At 44.4% G+C, this 12,131-nt stretch overlaps 1 protein-coding gene across 1 annotated transcript in view; it reads right to left on the reverse strand.

The window, feature by feature from the left end:
• CHAT (choline O-acetyltransferase) overlaps positions 1 to 5,019 on the reverse strand; it is a 35,064-nt gene extending 30,045 nt beyond the window's left edge. The window contains exons 1-2 of the mRNA XM_078603674.1: positions 4,969 to 5,019; positions 2,783 to 2,974 (exon numbers count right to left, since the gene is read on the reverse strand). Coding sequence (XP_078459800.1) covers positions 2,783 to 2,974; positions 4,969 to 5,019 — 243 coding nt within the window. The remainder of the gene's footprint in view (positions 1 to 2,782; positions 2,975 to 4,968) is intronic.
• Positions 5,020 to 12,131: the final 7,112 nt, after the last annotated feature.

Raw genomic sequence — 12,131 nt, forward strand, 5'->3', positions numbered from 1 at the left:
TGTAATTGATCAAAGCTCGGTTTTAATCAATAGATAATTAATGAGTTACTAAAATTGTACAAGTACTTTTATTTAAATCACCCACATGAGCTGAGAAAAACATCAATGCATTTCATGGAAAAGGGTAAACGAGCGGTACATGAATAAATCACGCACAGCAAGTATTTATCTTGGTGAATATAAATTGTAAATATTTAGCCGGGCGGTGGTGGCGCACGCCTGTAACCCAGCACTGTGGAGGCGAGGGTTGGTAGATCACGGAAATTAAAACAATCTCTTTGCGTGGGCGTCGAGGAGATGTATAGGACCGCAGAACTTGGAGGGGGGGGAGGGGAATTTGGTGCCAACTCACTGCCTCGCTGCTTTCCTGATTGTCTGTGATCCTCACGCCTCTGAGTCGTCTCTCTTTGAGGAGTGAACGAATATTTGCGCGTTACAAGTTGAAATATTGTGAGATTCGTTAACCCATGTGACAACTAGAGACAATCATGGAAGTGTTGCAATTCATTATTTCCCATTTTAAAACTGAATTTGAACTATTTTGGTTATCCAAATGCACCTTATTTCAAGATTGTTCCAGATAACCCATGTTAACCAGAATATCATACACTTAGTATAACCACTTTGTATTACTTCAAACACCTGGCACGTGAGTTAAACTGATATCAACTCTGTCAAATTTGATACCTACCACCCTACAACTCCACACATCCTTTCCAGTATATTTAATATGACACGATACTCTCTGGAAACCTTCATATTTCCAGATGAAGACGAGTTGGTCGATACATTGCGATCTTCCTTTAAATTTCATTTACAGCAATACTCCATGCAATGCTTGCCTGGCATGTCATCCCGTGTATTGACTGAAGCAGTGGCTGCTTGACATTGCATTTACATAATGCCACGAGAAATATTTTCACGAATGTTGCACCGTTGATTTTCAGATGAAGGGCAGTTGTCCAGCTGCCCCACGGTGGCGAGATGTTAACTCATAATAAACGTTTTTGGGTTTAGATCGCGTTATTTATAAACGTGTCATAACCCTCCACCACCCGACACGGCCAACCAGCAAAAAGTGTCACGTTGACAAAAGACAAATAGTTCACTACTTTAGCCCACCGGTGTGTTGAAGAGTGAAACCATAACATTTACAATTTTTGAGTACGACGTTTCGCTGGTAATTGCATCCAGCATCATCGGGCAATTCGCCAGAATGGTGAGGCTCTGCTCTTGCTCCCGGAGATGTTAACTACCTCATCTGGTATACAGAAGGTCGTGGGTTCGATCCCGACCCTGACACCTGTATATTTAGAGTTTACATGTTCTCCCCGTGGTCGCATTGCTTCTTTCTCCCGGTCCTCTGGTTTCCGGACATTTAGAAACATGCGTTTAGAGTATTTGGTTGCTGTCAATTTCTACATTAACCACTTCGTGGAGCTATCATTTGTGGCCAGGTCGCTTCTGAAAAAGAGCTATACAGCTCAGTGGGCATTACCTGGTCAAATAAAAAAAACAGTAATAGTCGTAATACAATAACCACTGTTAACTTCCCACAAAAGTTGTATTCATTGTATGGACTCCCGAATGACGATAGACCAGGTCAACCCTGAGCCAAGATGTGAACTCGGAACATTCCAACTGTGATCGAATTGTGCTATCCACAGCCACCACCTGGCCAGATTCTTCTAGATTCGAAGTTTTCGTGACTGCAAGGGTCCATACTCTTTGGTTTATCGGTAAAGTCACGTAGGTAAAAAATGAAATAAAAATAAATGAAATCACGACGTTTCGGAGGCAACACAAGCTTCCGTCTTCAGGTGGCACCGTCACAGCAAAATTACTGTATAAAGTGGGGAAAACTCTAAGAGACACGAGACAATATACAGGTTAAGAGGGGGGGGGGGAGGAGCCAGGATTGGCCGTGGGGAGGGTTAAGTTAAGCCTCCTTTTGTTATGCTGCAGTAGCGCACGTGTGTTTTCAAGATTGCAATGCATGCATGTGAAACCTTGGTGATGGATGTGGCATGATAGCGGAAATGTTTGGAACCGTGGTGCTGGAGAAGATAATTATCACATATCAAGTGGATGGCAAGAAAGAAAAACCGAGAAAGTCAAACTGCGAGAGATTCATACGAATACACGGAAACTAAAAATTATGTTGGCCACATAGCTTACAGGTGTGATGAGAGAAACTTGGAGAAGCTGCTGGTGTGTCGTAAAGTGGAAGGACAAAGAAACAGAGGTAGACAGAGACTAAGCTGGACAGATTAATCTTGTAAAATTAACCGGGAGGACAGTTGACAAGTGTTATAGCAAAGCACCAGTGGCGTCGTAGCTCCATTATCAGCTCAGGGGGAGGCGTCAATCGGTCAGGTGGGGCCCCAATATTTGATTTGTCTCACACGGTCGCACCTAGGCTAAATATCAACGCAAAATATAACCTAATTGAATTAAAATAAAAAGTGGAACGTAAATGAAAGCATGTTCCTACAAATAAATGTAAACCGCGTTTTAAATACTTTTTTTTTCACGTTTGTTGAAAAATATCTCATGGTGCTTGTCAAGGGGGCCCCCAGCTCGTAGCTTTGGCCACCAGGGGTGGGGGATGGGGGGGGGCAAGGCACCCCCTGCCCCCCACGCTAGTTACGCTGCTGCAACGCACAACATCGGAGAGATCGGAACAGCTTCGTCATCGAGGTCACAAATTCTCAGCGGTGAGAGGCGCACGTGCGCGCGCGCGTGCGTGCATGGGTGCCTGTGTGTACGAGTGGACACCCACCCAGTTCGTGTGCTGCGTGCGTCGCTCTACGAGGGCCCTTTGCAGACGCTCCCCGTGTCCCCCCGGCGCCGCAAAGCGCTCCACCAGCACCTGCGTGCGCCGGAACTGCTCGGGGGCCACAAGGTGCCGCATGCAGTCCAGGTAGCGCCGCAGGGTGTCGGCCAGAGGTGGCACGGGCAGCAGTGGGATGGCCTGGCGTGGGTGGGTGGGTGGGGGGTGGAGAGGCGCGTTAGCAGACCTAACAGCGAATGACTTGACGATGACGTAAGATGTTCGTGCCAGAAAGACGTAGCACTCCTTGAGCGTCTTGGTACAGAGACAGAGGAAAGTGGAAACCCACGACGATGTGTGCAGTGGACACCGATGGGATATCTGCCCATGGGTCGTGATGATGGTGATGACTATCAAGAGTTCAACGGTGTATCTGTCTCAGGGCCCATGTGCTGGAAGCGCCCACGTGCCAAGCTACGTACAGGAGGCCACATTGTATATGCTACGACAGGGCCCATAACATCTCCACTATGCCACTGGCCTTATGCATGCCCCTCCCTCCAGCAATCCGTGCTGCCTACTCCGTGCACCTGTTGAGGTCCAGGATCGAGACATAACTCTTCTCTGCATACGACTTTATCCTACCCATGAGATGTCTTATGTTTCTCAATGCATTTACATTTTATCCCTTTTTGGCAGTTTCCCCTTGGTGTGCATGTCCACATATTTTGTGCAGTTCCTTTAGGTACAGCTTCATTAAGACACCGATACATTCAAATTGTGTTCATCAGGGGGGTTATGTAGATGGTAGAGGATGAATCGGAGAGCTCGTGGTCTAATTCTTATGGCCCAACATCTTCACCTGGAGTCTAGTGTCTTGAACGATCCTCACCTGTCACGTGGGATTATTGTGACATGTCATTGTTTAGTCCCCTCCAAATTACCCACCTGCCCCTCCATTGCATATCAATCCATCCGCATTTAATTCAATCAATGTCATTGTTATTCTAACACCGTGATTACATTACTCCGAGGCTCCATCTCTTCCAATGAGAATTCCGTGTCCTGCTCTGATGGGTCACAAAAACATTTAAAATTGCAATTATTATGACAATCATTTACTATATTCTTTGCGTCTTTCGGTAAAGTCACGTAGATAGGTTCAAAGAAAATAACAAAATAACAAAAATCTACGACGTTTTGATCGCAACACAAGCGGTCGTCATCAGGAACGTATACTTGTGTTGCGATTGAAACATCGTAGTTTTTTGTCATTTTATTTGAACCTATCTACGTGACTTTACCGAAAGACCCCAAAGAATATGAATTCCTGCAATTACGAAAGCTGTAAGTCAATAATATACTATGTTCATCCAGGAAAGGCTCACTTAGTCTCCAGAATATTTTAAGGAGCATACTCACACTGAGATATCTGGCCAATCCCTTTAGGTGTGTTTGAAATGTGGAAGGAAACCAGAAGCCCCACAGACATGCCATTGACACGCTCATAACTATGTACAGATATAACAATTCACAGTGCATGATGAGATCATTTAATTAAATTATACACATCTACATGTACAGCAAAGCGCATTAAATCCAAGCCAATTGACATTACAAGAAATGTATTTTCTTTAATATTGATTTTTCTTTGCACTGTATTTCCAACGTCTCCTGTAATGCCATAATTATCGCTCTGATTATCCGTGTTCGTCATTGCTGTACTTTATATTAGTTTATTGTTTTAATAATTTTGTTGACCCAGGTCACTCTTGCAAGTTAGACTATCTGATCTGTCGACTTCTCACCTGCATAAAATAAAAATAAACTAGACTCCACTTAATATCATGTCAGTGCACTTAAAGAGTATAATCGCAGCTTCCTGGATTCAAGCTTGGAACTTTAAGATTTGTGCCGTAATTTCTGTAGGTCAAATGTCTTATTTGTTCTTACATAAATCAAAGTACATTTTCAACTTCATCGTGAATTAATAGTGCAGCGGTATACTATACACAAATATTAAAACATTTACAGTATACGGTCCTTGAATATCCAAATATTAATGTATACCAAGCTCATGGCAAACCTGAGCACTGATTTAGTTTGGCCATGACCATGCTTGTTAGTAAACCTCCTGCGCGTACAGGAAATGCCACCTACTCGCTCCTCTGCTGCCCAACCTCCTCGCCCTTTACCTGGCTGTCTCTCCTTCTGGCCTCCTTCGATGGCTTCTCGAGCACGGGCATGGTGTCTCCCACCACTGCAGCACCGCGTTATTGTATTCCGGGTTATTGTATTCCTGCAGCGGGCACATGGACACAAGCAACATCACACATCGATCATTAATACCCTCCGCTGGGAATTAGTTTGTTGTCCTTTACACGCGCCTCCGCTTAGCATGTGCGGTGCTAAAGAAGTTCAACGTACATGCATACAAACACGGGGGTCAATTATAGGTGGCCAACGTGCCCAACACTGAGCATGCGTGCCATGAGAATCCATCCCACACTCCGGATAGCCAGCCACCTACTCATACCATAAAGTATTGCATTATATAATTGGTTCCTGCCATATAAAATGTGACATTTTCACCACTGGCCCCGGGCCATCAGTGGTGCTGATCACGACCCAACTTCTTTCTCGCCTCGGGAGATGATTTGACCATGTGATATACACAGTAAGTACAACATCTTAGGATAAAGACCCCCCATTTAACATATAAACTGCTAAAGAAAGTGATGTTAGTGAACTCCTACTAAGGCAGACATTGCCCATGATAGGGTGGTGAAGCTAGCGTGAGGTCTGTGCCCACCTTTGTCTCCTCTATCCTACTGTTCCATTTTCATATCAGGAAACGATTTTAGGCTGAGTCTACGTAGAAGAGGCGCAGTTCACGTTCATAAAATCAAATTACCAGTATTGGCGTGGCACGGTCAGAAACAAACCCACGTGTCTGACTTCAGAGGGAAATTTAAATAACGCTGACAATCGCACGCGCCCACGTATATTCATTGTCTAGGTGTACAGAATTGCAACACTCGTGTCGCGAACGGAACATACCCTCCCTCATTGCGTTGCTCTAATCCCTTGAGATGAAACACCAGTAATGATGCTATTAAGATAGTCCTTACTGAGCCAATAGGCTTACAGCATATGTAGAATTTCCGTACTTGCTGGTGTGTTTATATAACTTCATGCTACTGAATGCGCATCTATATACAGGTCTATCCCTCGCACGTTTTGTTAGCATGTAGAAACAGGCAGAAATATATTCGTGTTTGTGTTATGGTGTTACCTGCGTGTTATGTTCGTCCACGTGATGGCTCGTAATAGTGTGTGTGTGTGCGCTGGAGCCTGCGTGTAGGGGTGATTGCATCTTTGGGATATTTCCATGATATTGTGAAATCTAATCTTGTGAATAACAACAGGGGGATGGATTAGGAAAAAAACGAAGAGGCAGGACAGGCAATATGCTGAGCCTATCAGATATAAAGTGTTAAAACCACAATTGTTAATATAAACTGCAAAATTTCGATTTAAAGCTTTCGTGACTGCAGGGATTCATCTTCTTGGTTCTTTCGGTAAAGTCACGTAGAAGGGAAATAATAAAATAATAAAAATAAAACATAATAAACTACAATTCTCACGACGTTTCGGCTGCAACGCAAGCCGCCGTCCTCAGGTGAAGAACAGGGCTGTCGGATAGACAGCGTCATTCACGTAGAAGGGAAATAATAAAATAATAAAAATAAAACATAATAAAATACAATTCTCACGACGTTTCGGCCACAATGCAAGCAGCCGTCCTCAGGTGAAGAACAAGGCTATTTTATTATGTTTTATTTGTGTTTTTTTCCCTTCTACGTGACTTTACCGAAATAACCAAGACGATAAACTGCTAAATAATACATTTCGGGAGATGGCACCATCCACTCTTGACTCCCTTGCCAATGACATACTGAATACATCTCGAGGGGTGATCCATTTTAATATTTTAATTTACGAAAGCCAAAGTCAAAACGGGCTCCCTGCTCATCTATGTGAGCAGCACTCTACCGGTGGTGGAAATTTGACATTCCTATGGTAGGAATAAGTCTCTCCATTGCGCCCACCACCGTGGATTTCCCACATCGTTGTTCTCATTCATTGACCTCTGCAGGGATGAATGACTAAATTGACGTTCATCTACTGTCAAATGTATGATGGACCAACGTTTTATTTTATTGCGGTGAAACAGAAACAGATTTTTTCCAGTGTAATCATATTTTACCCAGAACCCACTACCATGGAACCAAATAAACGAGGTGATTCATGTATCGATACCCCCCACGAAAATAACTGGGATAAATGATAGAGAAAACAACATTTAATTCAAAGCCTCTACACGTGCACATGTATGTGTGTGTGAACGTGAGCTGAGTGGACTTGCCGATGATTGGTACCAGCGGTGTCAAGATCAGCCTCTATGGAGGTGGGTTGTGAAGGACGCTACTGGGCAGTCGCCCTCCAACAACAATGGAGGGAAGAGGAGCGATGCTCACAACAACGAACGGAGCGCCGGGCGAATAAAATACAGCAAGTTGGCACAGTAGGGGGCACAGCTGGTGGTTCTGCCAGTCATCTCCGTCAGTCAACTTTTGGCACCTGGGTTTGTTCCATGACCTCCTGAGCCTTCGACACTTCACGTGGCTTCAGACTGCACATGGCTTGGCACAAGCGCCGTGGTGACGTCACCGCGAGTGGCGACTGTTGTTGTTGAAGCGGTAGTGTCGTGGTTAGCGCTCTGTGCTGCAAACCCCGGCGACCGAGTTCGATTCCCGCTCACAGCCAACACCAGTGACAATTATTTTAACCGATCCTGGGCCTCCCCTAGGTCGACTCAGCCTAAAATTACATCGCCGCTTGGGAGACAAAGGCGGCCGGGGGTGGTACTGGCCATCCACCCCCTCGTGTGCCGTTCCGCTGCTCACTAACAGCACTTGTCCCAACATTCTGTTAAGGCCATAAGGTGCGGGTCGTTTGTGTGTTTTTTCTATTTATGTGAATTTATGTTAAGTTTTAATCACGATGCAATATGTTGTACAGTGTTACATGCAAATGTACAATATTTATTTGTATTCATACGTTTAACAATGCTTCCCTTTTTTTGTTGAAACTGAAACACATTTCATAACACTGACCGTATGGGTATTGAAATACAATGTATTCTTGTTTTCCAACTAACGAACCGTTCGACTGACGAACGCGTCTCAGGAACGGAACCCGATCGTAAGTCGAGGACTGCCCGAACGCTTGAAAACTGCACGACTGCAGTTTTCAGGTCCTGCCAGTAGTAGGCAGCTGGAGGCACCCTGACAGTGAAACATCGCTGCATGCAGGCGCTGTGCAGGGTGAGCTCCTGCGCAGTAAAGCAGGACGTAACGGTGTTAATCTTTTATTTATACTCTTTGGTTCTTTCAGTAAAGTTACGTAGGTATCAAATAAAACAAATCACGACGTTTCGGGCGCAACACAAGCACCTGATGACGGACGCTTGTGTTGCGCCCGAAACGTCGTGATTTATTTTATTTGTCTACCTACGTGACTTTACCGAAAGAACCAAAGAGTATTGATTCCTGCAGTCACGAAAGCTTCAAATAAAAATATTTTATTGGTATCGGTAAGATAGTCACCCTAGCTAGTCATATATAACGTTCAACCGCCAGGGACATTTGTAAGCGTTATGATTGGTTCATGTACAGGATAACTTAACTTATCCGTGGTGACGTGGGGGATCAATGTCGCGGATCGTATTATGCACGGGCTTATCCACGAGGTTAAAAATTTGCGGATAATTGGATGGATTTGCCACGCGACTTGGAGCAAAAACAAGGATCCATAGCGAAACAAGTTGTGCGACATTTTCACAAGTGCCTTCCTTCATCGCGTAACTACATCGCTCGCGTTGCACGAATTGTTTAGAACCTTGAGAGGATGGACGCGACCTCGTCACAAGAATGCCACAGATGCAGGCGAACATCGCCCACATTTTGAGACTTGTCGAATAACATTTACCTTTGCATAGCCTGGAAGAGATCTGCACGGAGCAAAACTTCAACCGATTGGAGTGTGTGGGAGTAACGGTTAATAATCCCCCGTGATCCCTCCTCCTCGTCTGCCGAGAACGGGGCCACTGCACGCCCATTAGTCCACGCGTGTCGTTTGTGCATGATGTAATTAGGAGCAACGGGGCCTTAATCCTGTAATTTAATCTGACCCATTCAATGCATTGTACGGTCTAGGTGCACATCGAGTTCTGTACTATATGACGAGACCATCAGAAACGTAAATAAAAAAATATTGTGATCGAATATTTAGCCAAACAAATGCGCGAACTGTTTGCCAGTTGACATGACCACCAGTATGAATGTATCCACAGTCCCGCCATGCCAACAATTGAACTCATTCCCGCACTTAGGCTGGCATTGCCACATCTCCACGGTGGTAATGTGCTCTCGGGAACAGTCTGTATCGTGGCTTGCCGTTCCCTCTCCGATTAGCACGGTTGGCTACGTACGCTGCGAAATATGTTCAACATATATGCAGTACATACATCAAGGCCGTAGACATGAAGTTAACATTGGGGGGGGACCAAATCTTCCAGGGTGTCTGGGGCTCCCAACCCAGAAAAATATCTAAATTTGAAAACTAATTTCCTGCCTAAAATATTAAAAAATTCACTATCACATAGGATGGACTTTTTATTTATTTTTTACAATAATGTCTAATAGTGTATTGTATTACATTGCTCTGTTTTTACTTTTTTAAACATTTCTTGTTTCATTGTATGTAATGGCAGAGATTAGGGATTAATAAAGAACAACCATAACTACAATCATATAAACAGAAATCTATGCATTGATTTATATGAAGACAAGTCTAGATATTGTGGCCAAGGTTTATCAAATAGTTTTTTTTTATTTACATAGCATAGCAATTATATTGAGCATATTTGAATATTGGGGGGTGGATATGTCCCCCCCAATATATATTATAATTACGGCCTTAATTCTAGATTTGAAGCTTTCGTGACTGCAATGATTCATATTCTCAGGTTTTTTCGGTAAAGTCACGTAGGTAAAACATTAAAAGTAATGAAAGTAAAATAAAACAAAACAAAAATAAAATTCACGACGTTTCGGAGGCAACACAAGTCTCCGTCATCAGGTGGGACCGTCACAGCCAGATTAGCTGCATCAAGTGAAGCAATGATTCAAGATGTAATCCCTTATAAGCAAGTTGAAGGGGGGGAGGAGAGGGGGGGGGGGGAGTTCATCAGAATGTGGTAGCCAATGAATGGAAACGTATCGGGAGGGAGGGGGGAGGGAGGGGGGGTGGGAGGGGGAGGGAGCCAACAAAAAATTTGGCGACGGCTTGGACGCGGCTGCTGCGCACGCCAACACAATGGACAGAGAGGGGGGAGGGGAGGTCTGATACACATGATATAACAAAGGAACGAAAATGCCCATGTTTATACCAATGCAGGCTGAAAAATGAAGAGAGTACTGTTAAAAATAACTGGGGATGTTAACACTCGGTGAAGTAAATTAAAATAGTGCCTGTCAGATAAGATGGTCCAAAAAGTGTAATTAAGTCTTTTTTGCGTGGTTAATAACATCTTTCCAGTGATTACTGAGTTTGTACCCATCATCACGGTTGAAATTATGTCTGTGTTTGTATATTTGTATGGCTTCGTGTACAAACCTTTGATGGTAGCCAGGAGGCTTGCAGAGAACCTTGGTCTCGGAAAAGACAATTTCATGAGAGCCCGCCGAGTTGTAGCAATGATCGGCAACGGCCGAAGAATCAGTTCTGCCGTGTTTCAGATCTGACTTGTGCTCGCGGACACGATCAGCAACATGACGTTTTGTTTCTCCAATGTAGCAATCACCACAAATGCAACTCAATTTGTAGACTCCAGGATAAAAAAAAAAGACTTAATTACACTTTTTGGACCATCTTATCTGACAGGCACTATTTTAATTTACTTCACCGAGTGTTAACATCCCCAGTTATTTTTAACAGTACTCTCTTCATTTTTCAGCCTGCATTGGTATAAACATGGGCATTTTCGTTCCTTTGTTCTATCATGTGTATCAGACCTCCCCTCCCCCCTCTCTGTCCATTGTGTTGGCGTGCGCAGCAGCCGCGTCCAAGCCGTCGCCAAATTTTTTGTTGGCTCCCTCCCCCTCCCACCCCCCTCCCTCCCGATACGTTTCCATTCATTGGCTACCACATTCTGATGAACCCCCCCCTCTCCTCCCCCCCTTCAACTTGCTTATAAGGGATTACATCTTGAATCATTGCTTCACTTGATGCAGCTAATCTGGCTGTGACGGTCCCACCTGATGACGGAGACTTGTGTTGCCTCCGAAACGTCGTGAATTTTATTTTTGTTTTGTTTTATTTTACTTTCATTACTTTTAATGTTTTACCTACGTGACTTTACCGAAAAAACCTGAGAATATGAATTACGGCCTTGACATACATACTCTCCTTGGGCTGCTATTCTGTCACCAGTCGCATTCGTTGCCCGCCATTCCTTCTAGCGATGTGTCCTGTTTAAGCCTTCGTTGACTTCGTTTAACACGTCGGCCTTCGCGACCAGTATTATTCACAACTAGACTTTTGCCCGTCCAAGGACGGGTGTATTGCAGTAAATCTGAAACTTGCAAGCGAAAAGCAGACCGCGATGTGATCGTCATTGCATCCATTCGTGTGCAATTTGTAAGGGCGCGGTGACACAGACTTATTTCATTTAAAGGTGATAATCCCTTGTTCATCATGACGTCCTTTTTACTTCCGTGTCTCAACAGCGTGACGGAGATCGCGTGACGTGAGGGTTCTGCCTTCGTAGTGAGGGTTGTAAGTGGAGTGACGTCAGTTGCTAATTATTATTAATGGGGGGAGGGGGGGTGTCCATTTGGAGGACGTCACCTGCTCATGAATATTAATGAGGGGGGCTGGTCGATGTGGAGTGACGTCACGATCGTGAAGGACATTCCTGGGTGATTATAATAGGTATGATAAAGGTGTGTTTGGTTAGATCGCGTTATTATAAATGTGTCGCAACCGGAAGATGCTGGATGGAATTACCAGCGGAACGCCGTACTAAAATTCTAAATGTTGTGGATTCACTCTTCAAAGGGGCCGCCCATAAATGACGTCACGAGATTTTGAACGATTTTTTACCCCCCCCCTCGTCACACGGCGTCACAAAAAGTCAGACCCCCCTCAAATAGGACGTCACAAAGCTCTGCCCCCCACCCCCCCCCAATTAAAACATGCTTCACATCGCTTTAAACTGTTGTCATTGTAG

Source organism: Lampetra planeri, chromosome 20, assembly GCF_965212315.1.
Source record: "Lampetra planeri chromosome 20, kcLamPlan1.2.h2, whole genome shotgun sequence".
Taxonomy (NCBI): Eukaryota; Metazoa; Chordata; class Hyperoartia; order Petromyzontiformes; family Petromyzontidae; genus Lampetra; species Lampetra planeri.